General features: G+C 43.5%; 1 protein-coding gene across 5 annotated transcripts in view; it reads left to right on the plus strand.

Annotated features, from left to right (window-relative positions):
- Positions 1–23315, plus strand: part of LOC136748665 (pleckstrin homology domain-containing family G member 4B) — a 36145-nt gene that overhangs the window by 9644 nt on the left and 3186 nt on the right. Inside the window, exons 2-22 of one of the 5 annotated variants that reach the window (XM_066702608.1) lie at positions 6339–6536; positions 8396–9719; positions 11859–12047; positions 12171–12294; positions 13417–13510; positions 13939–14025; positions 14158–14274; positions 14816–14914; positions 15027–15175; positions 15518–15656; positions 16266–16388; positions 16553–16744; positions 17347–18311; positions 18680–18929; positions 19148–19237; positions 19598–19822; positions 20933–21103; positions 21605–21782; positions 21991–22107; positions 22206–22469; positions 22798–23042. In XM_066702608.1, coding sequence (XP_066558705.1) covers positions 6339–6536; positions 8396–9719; positions 11859–12047; positions 12171–12294; positions 13417–13510; positions 13939–14025; positions 14158–14274; positions 14816–14914; positions 15027–15175; positions 15518–15656; positions 16266–16388; positions 16553–16744; positions 17347–18311; positions 18680–18929; positions 19148–19237; positions 19598–19822; positions 20933–21103; positions 21605–21782; positions 21991–22107; positions 22206–22469; positions 22798–23042 — 5340 coding nt within the window. The remainder of the gene's footprint in view (positions 1–6338; positions 6537–8395; positions 9720–11858; positions 12048–12170; positions 12295–13416; positions 13511–13938; positions 14026–14157; positions 14275–14815; positions 14915–15026; positions 15176–15517; positions 15657–16265; positions 16389–16552; positions 16745–17346; positions 18312–18679; positions 18930–19147; positions 19238–19597; positions 19823–20932; positions 21104–21604; positions 21783–21990; positions 22108–22205; positions 22470–22797; positions 23043–23315) is intronic. The other 4 variants (XM_066702611.1, XM_066702609.1, XM_066702610.1 and 1 more) reach the window with 4 other exon arrangements.

A 23315-nucleotide genomic window follows, 5' to 3' on the forward strand; every position in this document is an offset into this window, starting at 1 on the left:
GCAAGTCTCCCTCTTCACTTGGCAAACAATCCAGCTCTGAACCAGTTCCAGTTTAGTTGAGGTTACACGCAGTTTATATCAAGAGCTCTGGCCTACGAGACCCTGACCTTACATACAAAAATGTGCATGTTAAACATGGAATTGCAGAAGTTCTCAGCGCTTGGCAGGGCTGATTGGGGTCAAGCATTCCCAGGCAGGATATTTGGTACTGTAACACCCTCAATCCGAAGTGTACAGTCACGCTGGGTTTGTGGAGAAAGGGTCGTGGCCTTGTTTCCATCTGTAATAGATTAAAGTCTCAGCAGCAATCACGGTGGTATCCCCCTATTAAAATAAACTCATCATCTACTGTAACAGCCTTATGCAGTTAGAATTAGGAAGCATAGTTTTCCTCTGAGCAAATTAAGACTCCAGCACATGTACTGGATTTTGGAGATGTTTTCTTGCCCGCTCACAATAGTTGAGCAGAGCCAGTGAAATGCAGGATCATCCAGAGGTAAACTGTTGCATTCCATGTTCAATGCATGCAAGAGATAGAAATGCCCAACATTTTCAAACTGGACAGTTGGACACTGACAGCTCCGAGGGTGATGGGAGGGCAGTTGAGCACCAGAGCACCATGGTGTCCACTCCCCCCGAGAACAGGGAGGTAGTTACAGTAGGAGACTTGATCCTTAGAGGCGTAGATCACACAGTGTGTTCTAGTGATAAGGAGACCCGCATGGTATCTTCCCTGCCTGGTGCTCAGGTTGCCATTCTCCCTAAACTAGTAGATGGGCTACTGGCCAAAGCCAGGGGGAATCCACTAGTCATGGTCCACATTGGAACCAATGACATAGGAAAAGGCAGGGCAGAGGTTCTGCAAGAGTTAGGAAAGAAACTAAAGAGCAGAACCTCCAATGTATTTTTCTCAGAAATACTTCCGGTACCACGTGTCAGGCCAGAGGGGCAGGCAGAGATTAGAAAGTTTAACATGTGGTTGAAATCTTGGTGTAGGGAAGAGAGTTTTAGATTTATGGGGCATTGGTCTTTCTTCTGGGATAGATGGGGCCTGTACACACTGGACGGTCTACATCTAAACAGAAGGGGAGCTAATGCATTGGGAGAGCATATGTGCAGAGTAGTTGAGAATCTTTTAAACTAGGGACCAGGGGGGCAGGGAGCTCTGACAATGGGAGATGTTCTACTAATGAAAGAAAACCAAGGGAAACTGCTAGTAGAAAAGTCCTGAAATGTTTGTACCTCAATGTATAAGGAACAAGATGTTAGACCTAGAAGCCACAGTGCTGGCGTGTGACTATGATGTTGTAGGAGTGACAGAAACATGGCTTACAGAAAATGATGGGGATGAATACAAGTTGAAAGGATACACACAGTTTATGAGAGACAGGCAAAATCGAGGAGGTAGTGGGGTAGCATTATATGTCAGATATGACATTGAGGCAGAAGAACTCAAAATAGATCCCAGTAACTGAACAGAATCTCTGTGGTTTAAACTTTTGAATAAAAGATCCAGAGGATTAGTGGTGGGAGTGTGTTACAGACCACCCAACTCAGATATTCAGAAAGATGTTGCATTGTACAGTGTAATCAGGACTGCATGTAGCAAGGATGTGGCTGTTATAATGGAGGATTTCAATTTCGCCAACGTAGACTGGGAAAGCCCAGTTGGGACTACAGAAGCAGAAATAGAAATGCTTGAGATGGTTAATAACTGCTTTCTAACTCAATTTGTCACGGAACCAACCAGAGAGTGTGCATGCATTGACTTGATCTTTTCAAATGACCAAGATAGAGTCAGAGGGACACTAGTTAGAGAACCAATGGCAAACTGTGATCACAATATGGTTAGCTTTGAGGCATACTTTCAAAAAACAAGGACCAAGTCTAAAACAATGATCTACAATTTTAGACAAGCAAACCTTGAAGGTATGAGGCGGCACTTAGATAAGTTAGACTGGAGCACATTGGATACAGAGTCAGTTGAAAATGGATGGTTATATTTTCAGAATATACTACTTGAGGCTCAGGAGAAATTTGTACCAACATTTAACAAATTGAGGACCAAAAACATTGGCCAAATTGGTTTAATAGAAATTTGCAAAACAATATCAAGAGAAAGAAAATGTTGTATAGTGCATACAAAAGGGATAGAGATTAAACAAAATACAAAGAATATGTTGAGCTGCAAAGAGACCTTAAGAAAGGGATCAGGAAAGCAAAGAGGGAATTAGAAAGAAACATAGCTCTTGGAGCCAAAGCTAATGCAAAGAGCTTTTTTAAATACTACAACAGCAAGAGGTCAATAAAGGAGGAAGTGAAACAAATAAAGGGAAACAATTGAAGTATCTTAGAAAACAAACAAGATATGGAAAATGTTCTAAATGAGTATTTCACAGAGGTGTTTACAAAATAAAAAACTGATAACATGCCACAGGTTAACAATCAGTCCAGTCAAACCCTAAGAGAGATCAGGATAAATGAGGAGGAGGTACTAAAGGGACTAGCAGAATTAAAAACAAACAAAGACCTGGGCCAGATGGTATATTTCCAATAGAACTTACTGAAATGAGGGAAATTATTTATAGGCCACTAACTACAATATTCCAAATGACACTTGAAGATGGCAAATGTCATACCAATCCACAAAAAAGGGGACAAACCTGTAAAATGTTGGAAAAAATTATTAGACAGAAAATTGAGGAGCATCTTAGTGAAAACCATATTCTTGGAAATAGCCAACATGGGTTTAGACGAGATAGGTCATGTCATACTAATCTATTAGGGTTCTTTGAACATGCAACTGCAGCTGTAGATCACGTGAAAGCATATGATATGATATACTTAGATTTTCATAAAGCTATTGATAAGGTTCCACACCAAAGACTGATGCTCAAATTGAAAGCTGTAGGCATTCAGGTTAATGTAAGTAGATGGATTATGAACTGTGTGTTGTATGGGAAACAGAGGGTGTCGATTAGAGGAGTCGCTTCTAACTGGAGTGAGGTTGTTAGTGGAGTTCCACAGGGATCAGTATTAGGGCCTGTGCTTTTTCTAAACATAGTCTCACTCCAGATCAAATGGGCTAGAGCAGTAAACACAAGTATCATAGTATTAAGAAAACTTTTTCTAGAATTCAGAAACCATTCAAACATTTTCTTCAGAACATTGCACAAGATTTTATATTTTAATTTTATGCTATTTGTATAAATGGTTGTTTGTTTTTTTAATTGTATTTTTCCTAACATATGTGCATACCGATTTCTATACCAGTTTACATAGTTTATTGTGTAAAATGTATTTAGTTTGTTCATGTTTCTCTAGCCTATATGCGCTCGTTTTGAAAAAATAAAATACATTGTCAATGTGAATGCAGTGTTGCTGCCGTGCAAACGTTGTGTGATGTTCATATGTAAAAACATTAAGTTTAATCCAACTGTTTATTTTCCGTAACACAGCTGTTTTATAAGGAGACACACTTTGCGGCTGCAGTGGTTGTATTTAATCCGAGATCTCGGCAGTGTAGAGCTCACTGAATGTAATCAGTCCAATTTAATACCAAATTGAACAAAAATACTGCAGAAAAGTGGTGCAATGTCTCGGCGCATTGTGATAAACCAGGCTTTTGTTTGTCTACTGGAAATCTGTGAAATTACAGCCTTATTTCTGTCATGAAGGCAATCACTCACACGCAAGGACACGACAGTGATGTGCATTTGCTTATCGCACTTCCGCAACTGATGCTTTCAGAGCCTCATTTTCGCTTGGACTGGGAATGAGGTCCACTGGTTACAACATCAGCTGCCTCTGTTTCTACCTGAGGGGTATGGTGTCTCTGTGCGGACAAAAAGCTTTTTTTTTGTGAAGCGAAAGACGCAATCTCACAATTTTCATTATACATGTAGAGTACTCCGATATTACCGAATGCATAGCTCAGAACCGTTTCTGAAATGTGTTATCGCGGTAGTATCGAAGTATCGGTATTTTTGACAACCCTACCATGGAAAAGAGGAGACTACGTAGGGACTTGATTCAAGTCTTCAAAATCATGAAAGGCATCAACCACATCAGACCAGAGGAGCTTTTCCAGATCTGCAGGGACACACGCACCCGGGGACACAAATGGAAGACAGGAGACACTTCTTCACACAGAGAGTTGTCACAAACTCCCCAGCGATGTGGCTGAAGCTGAAAATTTTGCAACATTTAAAAATAGACTGGATAGTATTCTTGGATTACTTAGTTATTAATGGACAACAAACAAGCATGATCATTTGTAAACTTTCTTATGTTCTTACAGCTGAAGTAGCTGAAGTTTTACCCTCCACAGCTCACTCCCTGCACTGTCTGTCTGCATCAGGCTCTGCATGCACAAGGCAGTGCTGCCTCATAAACACACACATTGGAGTCTGTTCAATTTCGTGCTTGTTGTTTAGTCTCTCTATATATGCCAAGGCATATTAAAGAGGGCAGGACCCTGCAGGAAAAAGACTGAGCAGTTATTTTTACCTCCCCCTCCCCCGAGGCCTGTTAGACTAGTGTCATTTGATAATTGCTCTTGGAAGGTGCAGATAATTAGAAGGAAACAGAGAAACTAGCTGGTGGCACACTTGTTTTCTCAAGTATTTTTTAGAGTACAGTTATTGTCTGTGTCCCCTTGCCTCCTCTGGCCTTTCCCCAGTTAGAGAGCTAAATCTGGGAAGCCTAAATATGGAGTCATATGGGTCATATGTCAGAGATTGTCTTCCTGCACTATAAGCCTCTTTTATTTCTTTTAAACAGCAGTCTGTAAAATGCCGCCAGGATGTATCCCTAGATTCATGCAGAGGAACATCAACTCTGTCCTAAAGCAAAGCTTGTGCTTTGACATCTGTCTCCTATAGAACACTGTAAAATATACATAAGCTATATATATGAATGTTAGATTTTCTTGGAAAAACAAACAAAAATGTGGAATCAAAGCTTTTCAGGCAATTGCTTCCGTGTGTTGATTTTTCTTTGCAGCTGCATCAGGAAAAGGAGCAATTAACTGTTTATATCTGGCTAGAAATCTATTAGTTTGACTATCTCAGACAGACACGTACAGTAAACAGTCTTGCTATGCTTGATTCTAGCTCACATTGGCCTCTTTTTACTTTGCTTCCTTTACAGCTGACAATTTGTCATCTGTTTCTTCTGTTGTTCTACGAGTGGTGATTGTATCTGTTAGTTTCACCTTTTACATCATCCCCCTGTCTGTTCCTTTTAGGGAAACCGTGGCAGTTTTGTTGTTGTATTATTTAGATTCTTCTTACCACATTAATGAAGATGAAATTAAATACTTATACATGCACCATCACTGTTTAGGAAATGTCTAATTGCTTTGAAACAATGCCAGGAATGATTGGCAAGGGTCAAGGTTGTTTTGCATACAGCCAAGAAAAGCTCCAATAAAGTGGCATTTATAGAAGCCATGTTTATTTTATTTTTGTATAGTTTCATGTATATTTAGGATGAATCAGCCTTATATCATGTTACCAGCAGTTCCTGACGCCTACTTCTCTGGCCCGGGATTGTGTTGGATAGATTTCTTATGTCAGAGCCAGCGAACGCCATAAAGCCTGACCCAGGACTGTCAGGCACATTTATGAACATCCCACAGTGTGCACAGAGCACAGGAAAATACAAACCCACTGAAGCTTTTTTTCAGCTCAGAATGAATGATTTTGGATGACATTTTCCTCATCAGATCCTAGTCCTAGATTTATACAGAGGGGAATCAAATTCAGCTGAGCCTCTGGATTGCTAAACATCATATTCCTTAATCTGCAGTAATTGGCAAAAACAGATATTTTAACAGCTGTAGCGGTGGACGGGCAAGGACTGAAACATCACAGGGAGGGAGAGTGGAGACTGCAGCTCAATAACACTATAATATGACACAGCTATGGCCAAAACATGGCAGTTGATTACTGTAAGGTCTTCCAAAATCAGATTGAAAAACAATTATGATTTATGTGTCTTTGTGTTTGAAATAAATAATACAAAATAATGGAGAATATGTGTGGGCGCCACAATGGCGTGGTGGTTAGCGCTGCTGCCCCACAGCTCCCGGGTTTGAATCCCAGCTCAGGGAGCCTGTCTGAGTGGAGTTTGCATGTTCTCCCTGTGTCTGCGTGGGTTTCCCCGCAACCCTTGCCAGGATAAGCAGTTTCAAAGATGGATGGATAGAGAATATGTGTTTATTGTAAGAGAAACATTACTCTGTGATTGTGCCCTTACCTGCCAGGTTTTTGTATTCGTCTTCAGTCCTTGTGCTTTTGTACATTGCCTAACACAGTCCATGTCGCCCTCCTCAGAACCCAGACTCGCTGGACTCCTCCATTCAGAGCGCCCTCACGGCCCTCTACCCACCATTTGAGGCCACGGCCCCCACCGTCCTCAGCCAGCTCTTCCGGGTCATCGAGGAGCGTTACCAGGGCGACGCATTGCAGTGCTTCCTGGACTTCCTGATCCCCACCAAGCGCATCCTGGAAAGTGTGCAGCAGGCTGCCTGTGTGAGTGTCACTCCAGCACGTGCGTTGCTGTCTTCCTCAGATATTGTCATTTGGAAGACATTGCACCAAGCGTTTCTCATCACTAATCACTGTTGCCATTCAGTCCGCTGTAATTATATTAATGAATATAAGTATCTATATATCATTGATATATAGTATTTACAAAACTGTTTTATCGAAATGAAGACTGTCCTTATTGTTTTTTTGGCCACCAGTTTCTAAGACCAATTCATTGGAGATGAGGAATCTGTTCACATGCAACTTGCTAGCGTGTCAAATGTTGAATTTGCTGGCGAAAACATCTTTCACTTGCTTCTTCCAGAAAGTATGGTTCACAGATGTAATAGCCTGCTTATGTCTGCATATTTTGTCCTATTCTGCGTAGAAGTCAATACTTTTACGGTGACACCAATACAGCCACAGTCCATGAGCTGCATTATGGTACCATGGAAAACTATTGTGGAGACTATACATCAACATTAGCTTACTCTTCTTCTAATTTTTGTTATGATTTCGTCACATAAATCAAATTATTCCACTTATTTAATCCCCAAAAATGTCTTGCAAAAGCTGCTGCCCATACAGAGGCACAGTGATCTGTGTTGTAATACGCCTCAGAAGGAAGAGTTACGACGGCGTTATTGTGTACAAGAATAGATACCATTAATAAACCAAGAAGATGAATTAATGAAAATGATGCTATCTGACACCACATGAAAACAAAGGTGTTATTTAAAAGAAAGTATCATTTATAGGGTGAAAGAATCAGCCTATTGTTCGGGCGCTCACCATCCCAGTGGTTTTAGGTTTAAGGAGCTCATATTCTAAGCCAGACAGACAGCGGAGGCATGTCTTTATTCCAGAGGATTGTATTGTATTGTTTTATCTGCAGGATATGTAAATAGAAAAGCAATGCGGCATTCCTGAGATTCTGTTCTGTGGAAGGTGGGAGCAGATTTGTTCATACCAGCCTCAGTGGCTAGCTAGCTATAACCTTTAATATTTTATAGCAATCAAAATCCATAATATTAACCTCATGAGTATTCATAAGAACATGACTTGGCACCATTATCCAGAGTCTCATTGTTCCAGGACTTCATATGTCTAGGTTCGGCTGCTTCCTAAAATTACTTTTTTTTGCTGTAAACGAAACCCCTGGCTTTTGTGTGTAAAATTCAATCAACTGTTCTTTCTAATTCACTTCATACACACTTATTTTTTTGGGGGAGGGGGGCGTTGAGATTAAACAGAGCATTTTGATTCCCGTCTTGTGTTTTTGTTTTGTTCACAATTCTGGCAAGCCACCCTCTTCAAAATTGGCATTAACTTCTAAGGAATACAGAATTGTTTCATAGGGAGTTTCTTAAATTGATCTGATCCAATCCAGCAGTGTTTCTTCTGCATAGAATATCTCGAGGGTCATGCTGATTATATGATATGATAATTTTTCTTTTTAGTTAATTTATTACTTTCAAAAACAAAAATAAAAACAAGGGCGTATAATAGATACCACATGGTGAACGTCAATGTGAGTTTTCATCAGACCCTGCAATGGCTACTTCAGATTCTGTTTATCTGGCACACTATACTGGCCAGTGGTAGTTTTTGAGGGGGGTCGTTTCCCTTTGTTACACACTGTCTACAGCATGCTTTTCGAAAGAGCCAAATAAAACGTTTGTCATAGTGGATACATAGTAGATTATATCCAAACCCTTTGACTGGAATTGAATAAATGTCCCTTATTTTACCTCTATCTGAAGATTTCTTGTGTTCTAGGGTTAGAGTTAGGGTACCCAGGAGTCCCTAACCTCAACCCTACAGCGATGCCCATCGTAGTAAATATTGACCTTCTCTTGCAGGCTGTGTACTCTGACGTGCTCTTCCGCTTTGAGGGTTGGCCACTCTGCCTGAGAGAGAGGGTGGTGATCCAGCTGGCGTCCCTCAACCCCTTGCTTTTGCGCCCAGGAGATTTCTACCTGCAGGTGCAGCCCTTTGGGGAACAGGCAGCCCGTATCGTGCTCAAGAGCCTGCTGGAGGATCACCGGGAGGTGGAGGAGACCCCTGTCCCCGAGACCTCTTACCCCAGCATATTCACCAAAGACTGGCTGGAGGAGATCAACCAGGGACGCCATGGCACCCCGCTGCACACATGCCTGCTGTCCACGGATCAGGGCATCGTGAAGGTACCGTGGGCACAAGTGGCCAGTCCAGAGTTTGTGGACAAACCTAAAGCCATGGCCAGCTCTCTGGTAACCCCTGAGGTTCCCCCAACTGCGCCGCCCCCTTCCTCTAACCCATCTCCCTTCTCCGTGGAGACCAGGATTCTCCCCGCCAAGGACGGCATTGCAGTCTCCCTCAGGCTCGTCGATGGCACCTGCACCAGGCTTATCAAGGTGGACCAGCCCAAGGTGGCTGGCAAACCCATTGGCTGGGTGTCACCCAACACCTGGGACAGCCGCAACCGAGAGCTGGAAGGGGATTATGTGGACCTGGTGGAGTTCACCAAGGAGAGGGCTGCTCTGGCCCTCAGCAGGTTACCTCCACGGACTACAAAGGACCCCCCTTCCTTTGAGGCATCCAGGCCTCTGCCCCCAGCCAGCGGGGACCCCACGCCCTGTGGTCGGACTGCCCAGTTCTCCGAGGAGCCCTGCACCCCGTGTCTGAGGAGGAAGCTGGGGCATGAGTCCAAACTCCAGGAGCTACGGTGCAGGTATCGGGAGTCCTACATGGCAGCCCTCCAGAATCCCGTAAACTTTGAAAGAGGGGACATGGCACCCATTTCGGAGGAGTCGGCCCCTGCCAGGAGAGGGTCAGGCTCCGTCTATGACAGTACAGAATCTGGCCAGGCCTACCAAACAGAACCTCAGTGTCAGGTTGTCAGCAACGATTCTCCCGTTTCATGCAGGGAGTCAGGCAAGGTGAAAGGTAAGCCCTGTTGTACTGGGGAAGACTCTGTGAAACAAACAAACAAGAATGAGGGGATACCTTCTTCCCCTTCCCCTTCCCCATCCCTTGTTTCAGAATCCCCTAGAAAATGTTCTTTGGGGCAAAGCACAGCAGACATTGTGAGCAGTGACGTTTGTACAGAAATGATTCCTACCATCCATGTTGTACACTGTAAGAAGACAACAGTATTCGGACTGGTATCCCCAAAGGTGGACAGATGGAAATCCATTAAAAAAGGTGAGCTGAATGGGACTGTGAAGTGAAATCCTCTGGGATTGGTTTCTGTGAGTTTTACTAAGGTATTCATTCTTTTGCTGACACAGATCACGCACTGTTCTTACTGTCGTGAGCAGCAGCATCTACATAAGAGACTTTTCTAAATTAAAACAGGCTGATGGCTTCTTACGAACTGATTTCAAAGAAACTGTTATTGGAAACAAGCAATCTGTTGACATGCAACCTAACGTGTCAGATATTGAAGTGGTTGGTATTTACGTCTGCAATTTGCTTTTTCCAGATAGTATGGCTCACAGATGTGATGGATTGATTGTGTTTTCACATTTTATTTCCTTTCCTGACTAGAAATCAATACTGCAGCATTTCACGATCAATGTCAGAGACCAATCCACTTTTAGTTCTTACGCTGCAGTCTGTAACTGTCTCCCTCTGTCTTCGGTGAAGTGAATTGTAGTTGCCCTGTACTGTTCTCCAAAGCTGCTATTTAAGAACTTCATATTTTACCAATGTGGACAGGCAGTTGTTCCATTTCAATGTCCTCCATCATATTTACTAAAGAACATTTAAAAAGCTGCAGGGTTTGTATGTCAAAATCGCTGTTTTTGCGCTTTGATTTTTCTGGTTGTCATAGTCCTCGTGCCCTAGCTCCTAAGTCAGTACAGAATATTGATGCCACCTGCCCTGCATTGAGCAAGGAGCAATATTGCATTAAACTACCCTCTGAAAGGACAAGTGATTTAAAACCCGCCTTTATTGCTGGGCTGAAAAAACACTTCTGTAGTACCGACCAAAAAGAGATGGCTTTTTTTTAGAAGGCCCCTTTGCACTCTCTTGCTCTTTGACCCCCAGCTAAAATGATGCCATTCAAGTCAACTGAATGGGCATAGCTGAGCCAGAAATAGCATTCCCCGAGTGATCTCAGCCCTCATAGGCTGACGAAACTCTGCGTTCCTAAACCGGACTGACGTGGTTATCACAGAGGCAGGAAAGGGCACAGTCACAGCCTTTTTTGACAAGCATCAAGAATTCCTGAGATGGGTAGAGAGGATATTAAAACAGGAAAAAATGCACAGAGAGACTCTTTGTAGTTCTGGCAGCACAATACAGAAATTCAAATACAAAGCCCAGCCTAATAGCCAAAGAACGACGGGCAATAAGTCATTCTTTAAAGGAAAGAGGGAACAAGGGAAAATGAAGTCGTCTATTAATGGACATCTCGGCCTGAGAATGCAGCGCTTCAGTGGCAAGTGGAAGAGATCTTGCCGGATCAGATTACTCCTAGTGGCCACTGCAGGGCTCCCAAGGTATTTGACAGGAAAGGGAATTCTCACATACAGGCCCCAACAGTGACTGAACATCAGCGTGCCGAAACAATCCGAGTTTAATTCTGAAGTTCAACTATGAACCTTTTATAACCAAAGGACTCATGGGGATTTTGGCACTCATGGACAAAGATGGAAAAATCCCAAAGTCGTGCTCTAACAGTTTGACTTGAATCTATGCCTCTTCCAGAGAGTGATTAGGGGAAAAGCACTGCTTCCCCGAGGCACGGTGCATCTCTCTGCATTATGCATGTTGGCCGTACTGATAAACTTAGTGCTTCGTGGGCAGTAAGAATGAGGGAGGAGTCAATATGAAATCGCTTTAATTGCTGACGAGGTTTGTTTGTGCAACATAGATGCCATTGTGACTTTCACACGTTCTCAGAACAAATTACATTTATAGTGCCTGCAAACTTGTGACATGTGCGATATGTGGTTGTAGTGTATATTTAGATGGAAGGTCTGCCCCTAGGGCCTAGGTAATAAAGTAATCAATCATTATGGCAGGTTATCATTACAAAAGTGGACATAAGGGGAGAAGGAGAGATAGAATCAGGAATTGTATTGACTTAATCCAGAAATGTTGTCTTTATGACCGTATTGTCCCACAGTGCAGTGTTACCAACTGCTGCTACATATCGATCCTGCATTTAAAAATTTGAACAACTGTGCATCTTGGTTTTCCACCTCTGTTAATCTTGGTTTACTGGATGATATTACTGGTGGCACACCTGGAAAATCAAGCAAGGTTAAGCCTGAGCGGGCACACACTTTGTAACTGGAGGTTATTCACAAATCTTTATTTTTTCCCTTCCAGATGTTAGCCAGGTATGCAGAGCTGAAACGGAGGCTCCCACCCAACAGACAAACGGCCCTGAGAAAGCATTGCCCTCTAATGCAGAGAGGACCGCAACCCAGCCAGCATCCCGCTCTTGTGGACCGGGGCCTGGCTCAGCACAGGAACCCGGCGGTCATCTTCTGCATTTGGGCATTGCATGTTTACCAGGTGAGAGGCATTGTGAACGAAGAGCAATCTCAAACAAGACACGCCTCCCTGTTGTCCACTGGGACTCCCTTTTTCACAAGGATATAACACCCTAAATGGAGTGTTCCCCTCTCCCTGATCCAGGCAGCAGAGACAGGGCCGGGAGGGCTGTGGTGGAGGTGTATGGAGACCATCACGGCTGGAAGTCCCCTCTGCTCTCCAGCCAGGAGCTCTGCAAGCTGCTGTTGCACTTCTACTGCATTCCCAGGTAGGCTCCCCACTGAGGGACCTGCTGTTTCTCATTTTGTTGTCATGGTATGTCTTTTCAAACACAGGCAGGTGAATGGCAAAGGACCATTGCTAACCAGTCATGAGACGCAGTGATTTTGTCATAAATCAGAGAATTCAGATGATTTAAAGAGTGGAAAATTAAATCTAATGCAGACATTTTACTTGGTTACCAAATTACAACAGGCTGAACCAATGCAGTGTGGTCCTTTAACTACAGGCCTCGACATTTGACTAGACTGCACCATCAATGGAAAATTCAGCAGAAAACCTGTCTACTTTTGTCTACGTTACTTACACAAGCCACAAGAGGGCAGCAGGGTGCTAGTAGTAAAATTAAACATAAAATTAAATATGCCAGACTAATTCTTATTTCTAGATCTGCAGACCCATTAAGGATTTTGATTCAGGCTGTGGTAAATTGATTTATTTTCAAATGTCCACTTCTTTACATTCCATTAAAAACACTCTTATGTTTTGAGGCCTGGAGCCCATGGTAATTATTTTTTACACCACTGGTAAAGGTGAACTGAAGTTTGGTTTTAGTTTGAGAGCTGCTGTTACAGGCCCAGTGACCTAAAATAGTCCTTGCTGCCTTGCATGTATTTGCACAGCTTTAATGAAAGCCCTCTGAAGTTCAAGGTGGCAGTCTTGTTAAACAAATTGCACTCCTTCCATCTCCGGAGAAGGGTTTGTCATAACAATGACAGCATTGTAACCAGACTGCTCGTTAAACTAAAATACAGCTCCAATGTCTGGTGAGCAGGGTTTTAAAACAAGAGGCTTATTATGCAGTTTTATGAGGTACTTTAAGTTGTTAGTTGTTAAGGAGTGATAAGTGTGAAATATCCTACTACAATGTGACCAACAAGCGCACACAGCCCATGGGAGACTGAGAGGACAAGTTTCCTGAGTCAAGTTTACTTTTATATAAGTCTACGATGGTTCCCACGACTGTTCAGATTCATATAACATGAAGCAATCACAGATCTCCTGCAATCAGACGAATTTTTTCTCCCAAAATCTCTTTGCCGTATCACAGAGTTTCAGAGTATAAAGGCAGGATGAAACACGCTCTCACATTGCATTCTTGCATTTCCAGGAAAGATGTCCGGGATCTTGGAATGACCTTAGTCACAGATGCCAGAAGGAAAGCCCCTCCCCCAGCTCTGTTTAAAGCCTTGTTGATGGTGCAGGTACCGTTCAGGTCTTTTTGAATTACATACCTGTACCATTTAAAACAGCCACCAGGGGGCACAAAAGATCACACCACAGGTTTTTAATGGCCACGCCCCCCTGGCCATATATAGGTAGTTCCATGAGCTTGGAAAATAACCCAAAACACGTCTTAGGACATATTGGCAGTAGTGCTGTTGTACCTAGCTAGCTAGCTGTCGTCTTCAAAAATGTGTTACAATGCTGTGTTGTATAATTTAGTTGGCTTTTTTACACTGTTAACTACTGATAGGTAAAACTGACTAAAAAATGTGCCTACTAAGCACACTAGCATTTCATAGGACTCAGTAACAAAACTAGGCACTTCATGTCATGGTATACTGTCTATACAGCATTGTCTAGGGTTCTGTTGTTGACAGACAGTGGGTTTTGTGTCCTGTTTACCTAGGAGCAGGCCCTCCATGCCGTTCATGGTGTCCTGATACTGGTGGACAAGGAGACCAGCCCTCGCACAGAGAGACACCCAGGACTGCAGGTCAGCGCACATCTAGAGCCAAGCCACGCCCCTTTTCAACATTCGTTTTTTTAGAAAGTACAGAAATAACTCAAACAAGACACTCACTTTTTTAAGCCACAACACGCCAATTTGGTTTCTCCCTTCATACAGGTGGAAGTGATGACGTCGTTGAAGGCGCTGCATAAGGTTGTGGAAGGAAACCAGCTAACGGCCAGTTTGGAGGGCACATTTCCTTACAGCCACAGTGACTGGATGCAGCTGTACCAGGTCTCAGTCCATTTCTGCTGGCCTAGTCCGAGCCCTGGCATCTTCTGGGTTTCATTCAAGCTGAACTTTTGACTGCCTCCTCAGTTTTTTACTTAATTTACCTAAATCACCACTATTTCCATGTCTTTAGACAATGGGGCTTTAAGTTTGGTTTACAATTCGCAAGACTGGGGTCCTGCAGAGCCACAGGCAAATATAACTAATGTATCAACCAATAATTTTTTGATGAATAAACCATTCCATGACAGTACTGATGGTGTTTACGGTTAGGAGTGTGGACTTCTAAGGAGAACATTAGAACATTCATTTCTGCTGAATCAGTAGGGGGTAATGAGATTAAAACAGTCATCTTTCCCACACTGGGTGGAGTGATGCTATGGGATTAGTTTTCCCAAGTGAATGTTTTAAGTCTGGCTGATGTAATCAGGGGTGAAAAAACGAAGGGAGCAGCTATAAAATGTTGAGCACCAGAGGCTGTATGACTAAGCTGCTGACTCGTTAGTCACCAGACCCTGTAATGGCTGCCTCCCTTGTGTTGCAGAAGCTGGACCCTTTTGTGCTGGATCTACGAGAAGCATCCAGTTTACTCCAGAAGGCCATCCGGCAGTTTGAAGGTAGCAAGAAGATCAACACCATTCAGGTATGCACCCTTTTCAGCGCTGATCGATGAGAGGTGTTCAAATGCAGTGTTTCAAGTAGGCTGAGGGATACGTGGCACTTCTGATTGTCGGCCATGTGCTTGCTTATGACAGGAAGTCCAGCAGTGCATTCAGGACCAGAAGACCATGATGAAGGAGGTGCTGGAGGACACTCGATTGGTGGCTTTGCAGCGGCAGGGCGGGGCCATCCTAGCCAGACTGAGGAAGGAAGAACCCCGGTTCACTCACTCTGAGGACTACCGGTAACTGGCCTTTACCAACCTACATAGTATATTTCCCATAAGGTAAAAATTAGGAAAACCTTGAGATTATTGGCCAAAATCATGGATTAATCAGATCAAACTATTAAACCTAGCATAATTTTATGTTAGAAGATTGGGAAAAAGAACTAGAACTGCCTGTTCTTAATCACTTTCAGAGGTATATCAAGTGTAAAAAATCCTTTTCCACATCAACACAATTGCCCATTACCTCGACAGCCAGCAGACGTAGGTTAAGGTTAATGGTCAGTTTTAAAAGAAAGAACCCCAAGCATCAGGTGGAGACATTGCTCAGTTACTGATCTCAGTTCTCTCTCTGTGCAGATACGCCATGGAGTGTGTCACCAGCCTGTACAACCAGGTGGAAGACCGGGTTCACATGCTGGTCATGAGGTCTAACCAGTGCCTGCAGCATCTCGACTTCCTGCTCAAGCTCAGGGAACTGGAGGGCAGGTTTAAGAAGGTAGGCACAAGGGAGGAGTCCACCCTGTGATTCACTGTGTCCTACTCTGGGCTGGTAGGGAAGATTTCAACTATAGGTGGACTGCAGCATTGTATTTAGACATTGTGCCGACTGATTGACTGACATTTCCAAAATATACCGGAAGTATCGATTGAAGGGGAAAGTAAATATCAGTTCATGGCAATATAATCAACATTACAGAAGCTTCCAAAGAAAGATGAAATTTCTGATAGGGTGCATTATTTGGAAGGACTCCTGAAGGTTAATTGTCACCTTGAGCTGAACGTACAGGGAGCAAACTAATGCTGCACCTGAAAAGCATTGATCTTCCCCAAGTCACTGGTCATCCAGATGTTATTAAGATGCAGCTGTTGTCACATGGAGAAGGTCTTGTTACTTGTTTTACAAAAACCATTGTGCTTGGATATTTTACAAAGCACCAGTCAAACAAATACAAGCACACAACTACACAGAACAGAGTAACGGGAAGTGAAACAATAGGAAACTAAGAGATGTGCCCATTAATGATACCATTCAAGAAGTGCTCTTCCAGTGGTTCTGAAGCTGACCCACAGTGGGCAATCTTCCTTTGCTGTATCTCGCTTGCAGATCAGGGAGTGGTTCGATGCGGAAGGGGAGAGGCGACTGCTGGAAGCCGATTCAGTGGAGGACTCTCTGGAGAGGGTGGAGCAGACGCTGCAGAGCTTTAAGTCCTTCCTCAACCAGGCATCTGTAAGTTGAGGACACTTTGACATCCCTGCCATGCTTTGCTAAAATGCCACACTGTTGTTACTGATGTGAAATCCGGGTCTTTTCTACATCAAATTGATAGCTCAGCACAACGTTTGAAATTTGGGTGTATAAGTATACATTTAGTGATCTTCCATTCATTTTAGGAGCAGAAACTCCAGGCCATGACTCTAGTGAAGGAGGCCGAGAAGATCCAGGGGTCGTCCTACCCTGAGATGGAGGTTTTCCGCACCATGGTGTACACCTTCAAATCCAGCCTGGCTGACTTCCTGTCCCGAGCGGAGCAGTGTCACACTGAGCTGGAAACCATGGTCAGCCTGTACCAGTTCTGTGAAAAGGTTGGTGAAGTCCAACTTTCTCTGTTGACGTCTGGACTAGCCCCTGCTGGGATGAAGTTTCCTGTTCTGCTTTGTGTTTTAGGACAGGCTCTCACCTTGTTTACATAAGCTGGTACTAGAAAACCAAAGACTTAGTCTGGGGTCTCATCATCTAGCCTGGCAGACAGAATTACTCTATTTAGAGAAATGACTGATTTGTCTTGGAAGTGGAAGAGGATTTTTTTCTATGTATGATATAACAGTTTAACTGAAACTCATATGCATACCTCAGTAAGATTATTTTCTAAGGGAGGACACATCAAGGTGTGCAGTAATTATTACAATTATTTAGTTGTGACAATTTGTGTAAAACTAATATACTTTGATAGTATTCATTAAACTTGTAATATCAAGCTTCTGTTGAGTTACACAGGACACAGGCTCCCATGGAGAAAGAATCATCCACTGTAGAGAAATATGAAGTACTCTAGAATAGCTTACACCAGAATTCAACCTTTGTTATTTCTTGAGGGAATTGTGCGACACGCCAGCATGATGTTACACAATCATAAATTTAAAGTCTGTTAAAATAAATAAAACAAATAAATGTCTTTTGCTTTCAGGCCACGGAGCTTGCTAAAGACTGCAGACAGTATCTGGAGCAGGCCAGACCCAGTAGCAATTCAGTTAAGGATGACTTGAGTGAACTTGAGAAATACCACGATAAATTCACAGCCTTTTCTACAGAGCAGTTCCAGGAGGTCAAAGCTCAGGCCTGCACCCTCAAAGGCTCCAGGGGGATGCGGCTGTGGAACGTTGCCTGGCTCAAGGTCCAGGAAGTCAGGCAGCAGCTAGAGGAGAGGGTGCAGGACTTTGAGAAGGCCCAGGGTTCTGTGGGGGTGACACAAGATCTCAGGAGGCCAGGACCAGAGGAGACTCTGTTGGTAACATCTTCTGTTAGTATTGGCCCTGTGAGGGCACAACCCTCACGACAGGAACCAACAAGGACTAATCAAGTAGTGCTGGAAAGCAGGAACAGCCAACCCCAGGAAAATGATTATGCCACTGTTACATGTTTTAATTTAAACTTCAAACCTGACAACAAAAGCTGTAAGGGACTGAAAACTGTGTCGGCTCCCAAGAATGAACCCTGTGTCCTCCAATGCTCTGATAAAGAGGGAGTAATGGCAGTTCTGAAGGAGGGCAAAGAGCTTTCCAGGGAGGACAGCAAAGGAGCGGATTTCCCTCTGCACGCCCCTGGGAATGAGTGGTTTCCATGGCATCAGGCTCTGGGCAGGTCCCTAAGCGAAGGCTCGGCTGTGTGCGCTCCTCAGACTGAGCCACAGGCCTCACTGGCCTCTCGCGCTCACAGCCAGCCCTCGCGCAAGATCCTGCAGGCTGCCCGGGACTTCCAGATCTCTCGGCATGGCAGCTTCTGCTCTGATGACTCCTGCTGTCCATCTGCAGGCGACACCGGTGACCTGAGCAAAGCAACCTGCCCCACAGCCACCCACCACAGGCTTCCCATATGCCAAGGACCAGCCTCAATGACCAGCACACAACCCGGGGACAATGCTGGCAACTTTTTGTAGGTTACACCTTAGAAATGCATGAAGTGGTCAAAATACCTAAATATCTAAATATTTATTGGAGAATTTCTAAAATGTCTTTCTCTTTTTTTCATTTTCACAAAGCTTCCCATGAAGCCCTGCAGGTACAAGTTACTAAATGTTTCTGTAAATGCACTTCAGCTTAAATAAAAACAGTTAAAATTAAAGTTGGCCACTAGAGAATTAATTTCAAAGATTTGTTTCCCTGCTTTCATTTTGAAAGACCTCTTACAAGTTCCCTTTCCATTGAGAGTGTAGATGTGCAGTAAAGTGAAGTCTCTTTGATGTCAACCTGTGAATTCTAATTGTGGCCTTTCTGACTGTCTCTCCATCGCCTTGTTTCCAGGAAGCTGCAGAGGATCATGGAGGAGCTGTTGCTGACGGAGCGGGAGTATGTCCGATCCCTGGGCTACATCATCGCTCACTACTTCCCACAGATGGAGCGGCCCGATGTTCCCCAGGACCTGAGGGGCCAGCGTGGCCGAATCTTTGGCAACCTGGAGAAGCTGCATGACTTCCACAGGCACTTCTTCCTCAAGGCGCTGGAGGGCAGCGTTAAAGAGCCCCTGCGTGTGGGCCGCTGCTTCCTCAGACACGTGAGTCCAATCACAGTTTCAAAATTGAGGACGGATTCATATCTCGTTGGTACATAAAAGTGGAGAGGAAATATATCCAATAACAACAATAATAACAGTAGTCATTTAAGTGTTCACCTCAAAAACACTAATAAGAGTTCACAAAACATTTAATCTACTTTTTAAACTACCTACCTACCTACCTTCTGAACTAGTCTTTTTGCTATTTTCTGATACAGAAGGAGAGCTTTGGTCTCTATGCCCTCTACAGCAAGAACAAACCCCAGTCAGACTCTCTGCTCATTCACCATGGCCATGACTTCTTCAAGGTAAGAAATTCATTATACACCCTTCACGGATGCAAAGAGCTAAAATAATATTCTTTCTATGCAGTAAGATGACACTCCCATCTATATATTCAGATCACCATTGAGTTCACATTAATCAAGCTACAGCCCTGGAACTTGATCACTCAAGTTTTACCTGATCGTTTTAGAAATGTATTGATTTTGTGTAAACTGGAATATACATTTAAACACTTCGGAACAAAGATAACATGTACTTTTAAGCATGCTTATCATTTCAAGTAAGGCAAGATGGTATTGTTTAGAGATCGTGACCAATGGGACCACGAAGTGATAAAAGTGTGATTTTTGTGGCCAATGCGGTTTCGTCTCTTCTGAGGAAAGCAGAAACAGCTGGAGCTAGGAGACAAGATGGACCTGTCCTCTTACCTGCTGAAGCCAGTCCAGAGGATCAGCAAGTACAACCTCCTCCTGCAGGACATGGTGAAGGAGTGTGGGCCGCACCGGGGCCGAGAGAGGGCCGAGATCCAGGGCGCCCTTGAGGTCATTCGCTTCCAGCTGCGCCACGGCAATGACCTGCTCGCCATGGACGACATCCTCGACTGTGACGTAAGACTGCAGGATCAGCATGAGACAGACGGATAAATGAGCAGACGGATCCATTATGTCTATCATCCTGTGGACTGACTTAGGAACCCAGATTTCACTGTTATTTACAGTTTTCTAACAGCAGTAATAACGTACTGGCATGATTACATAGAAATTAAAACTTCATATAAGATAATTTCCTAAGCATAGGTTAATATAATCCCTTTTTATTGCTTTCTGATCGCCTATTCCTAATTTTGTGCTTAGGGTCTGTTATTTGTAATGGAAAAACAATCAACGTATTTAGAAGAACAGTCAATTCAATGTATGCTGACGACACAGTCTCAGTGAACAGAAATATTTAGCCTAACATGTAATGTAGGATTTATTATTTGTGATTAACAGTTACAGTGAGTGAAAAAAGTATTTGATCCCCTGCTGATTTTGTACGTTTGCCCACTGACAAAGAAATTATCAGTCATATGTCAAATTGTCATTATTTAAATTTTAATACATTAACTGTGTTTTTTTATTATTACTTTGTGGACAGTTTTCAATACACTACTTTGTATGGATCATGTACACCCGTTTCATCAAGACCATGTCTGGATATTTTTGTATTTCCAGTGAATATGTTACATATAGATATTTATTTATTTCTCCTGGGGAGAAAAACTGGTGTGTACACTGTACATACTACAAAAAACAAACCAGATGAGCCTATCTATATTAATCTGTGTTTCTGTCAATCCAGAGAAATAAAGCTTTTGTTGTATTTTTTTAAATGTTTCTATAGCCCTCACTCCGCTGGGCACAGCAAGCTGTTTTAGAAGGGTTAAAATCCATAGCATTCAAGACAATGAGAAATGACTTCCTATAACTGCTGCAGTGTGAGTTCCTGGAACCACATGGGAATTATTGCCATATATTGCTTTAAGATGGCCCCCATTAACATTCCTCACATTTTCTCAGGACCAAGCTTTCCCTCTCCCAGCAGCAACATAAACAAAATTAATTTGTCTTCCCTGGAATGGAAATAAAATTCCTTTGAAATATTGCTATACTGCTGCATTTGTGTTCGGGGTCTTCATGTGACTTCTGTGTGCTTGCTCTCTCTGTCTCCTGACGCAGGTGAACCTGAAGGAGCAGGGCCAACTGATTCGACAGGATGAATTCCTGGTCTCCTTCCGGAAGAAGAAGTGTTTCCGGCACATCTTCCTCTTCCAGGACCTCATCCTCTTCAGCAAAACCAAGAAGACAGAAGTGGGGAATGATGTGTATATTTATAAACAGTCTTTTAAGGTACACTTGCACAAGCTCTGATTGTTACTAGCCATCCCATTTCAGTAGTTTACAACCCTGAACTGGTCTGAGTAGTTAGTGGGTAGAGACTGGGTATTTATACTTATTGGATGGAAGTGGGTGACCTGAATCAGAGTTGTCTACTCCCAAAATTGTCTCCTGTTCAGCTGAATTTCAGGTTGTTCCATCTTAAATCCAGTTTTAACCCAGATACCTTTTTATGCATCATTGAATTACTGCAATTGACTTGGATTCACATTTAGGCTGATATCAATGTTTGCTGTTGAAGATTATATATTTCCTCTCTTTTGATTGATTATTACTTGATTGTGGATATATACACATAAATAATTAAATGGCCTCTGTAATCAAACGTACAACGTTCAGTTGTTTATTTAATGAAAACAGATTCTTAAAAGACCCCCCTGAGGCTTCTGAGAATATACTATGTTTATGTAATTTGGACCATCCAATACTGTATAGTTGTGTTTTGTTGGCCAGACCTCTGACATTGGAATGACTCACAACGCGGGCGACAGCGGACTGTGCTTCGAAATTTGGTTCCGCCGTCGAAAGTCGCATGACACGTACATTCTTCAGGCAGAGAGCGGAGAGGTGAAGGAGGCCTGGACCAGAGACCTGGAGAGGATTCTATGGGAACAGGCAGTACGCAATAGAGGTCAGAATTTCGACACTGAGGACACTGAAGAGGGATGCAAAATACTCTGTTTTCATTCTTCCTGTTTATGTGTCTCAAGTAACTTAGATACATGGACCATATGACATATTCAAGAGCAGCTGAAAGTAGTATAACGTGATGGGGTACACTGTACAACTCACCCATTAATGGGATCAGTGTCAATCTTCACTCTGCTGCTCCCTTCCAGAAATCCGGATGCAGGAGAGAGTGTTCATGGGAATCGGTAGCAAGCCCTTCATGGATATCAAACCCAGTGAGGCGGCCATTAGCGACAGGGCTGTCAACTGCGTCCCAACTGGAAGAGGTACTGTCACTCACTGGTTACTAATGCTCTGGCGAAAGTGATCTTTCACTCTGTCTGACTTGGTTAACCTGATGTGTTTGACTGCCTTCTCTGTACAGAATCCAGAGCATTATCGGGCGTTCCACTGCCCACCAACCACGAGCTACTCCTGTCACCAAGACCGAACTCCATTGGCTCAGGCAGCAGTCTGTCATCTTCTGGTAGCCATACCTCCTCCTCATCTGGAAGGGGATCCCTCCCTCCCCACAGCTATCTCTCCAGCCCATCACAGAGAGGGGATGCCAAAGGGGGCATCTACTCCATGACAGGAGCTCTAGAGGAGGATGATCTGGACAATGACACAGAGAACCTTCATCTGCTATGTGAGTCACCGCTGCACTGAGCCAACCTTACATCTCCTCAACCACAAGGCTGATGAGATTCAGAGATATTGCATTTGTTTTGTATTAATTGAATTGATAAAATAATTCAACATCATGAGAGGAGCCGGGCATTAGGAGTAGCAAACAGTTTTTTGCTTCGATAAGGGTGTACCATCTTTGGACATAAAGAAACACAGGTCTCGCTAATTCAAACAGCATTGCAGCTTTACAGCTGAGGTCTCCATAGAGGAGGACTACATGAGGTTTTGTGGGTGTTTTTCCCCTGCAACATGGCTCTAATGTGTATGATTTCCCCCTTCGCCCCTAGTGGACAGCTCTGAGTCCTCCAGCGAGAGTGTCAGTGGATTCAGCAGCTCAGACCAGAGTTGCCTGTCTGTGATTGGAGGAGAGACAGAAGACAGCTCCTCCGTCTCCTCCTTGTGCTCCAAGCCGAGCTCCGCCCACGAGCCTCCATCTGAATTCCGCAGACGCACCTCCCCTGTTATATCCAGAAAGAGGACTTCCCCAGCCCCCAAAACCCAGGCCGTGAGTGCAGGGCAGCACCCGCAAAAGGTGGGGTGTTACAGTGCAGTCATCCTGTGTGGGGCTTGAAAAAGCTCTCGAGATAACGTGTACCATCAAGTCTGCTTGGTACCCTGACACAATGTCTATCCTGTAGTTCCACACTGCAAATGATTTAGATATCTAATTCAACTTGGTCATAAAGACTAAAGATTGTTGTGTCTGAGTTTTTTGCTGACGATGATGATGATTAATAACAATAACAACAGTAATAATAGTAATAATATTTATAATAACCTAGCGCCCTCGGCCTGCCAACGTAGA

Source organism: Amia ocellicauda, chromosome 4 (genome assembly GCF_036373705.1).
Source record: "Amia ocellicauda isolate fAmiCal2 chromosome 4, fAmiCal2.hap1, whole genome shotgun sequence".
NCBI lineage: Eukaryota > Metazoa > Chordata > Actinopteri > Amiiformes > Amiidae > Amia > Amia ocellicauda.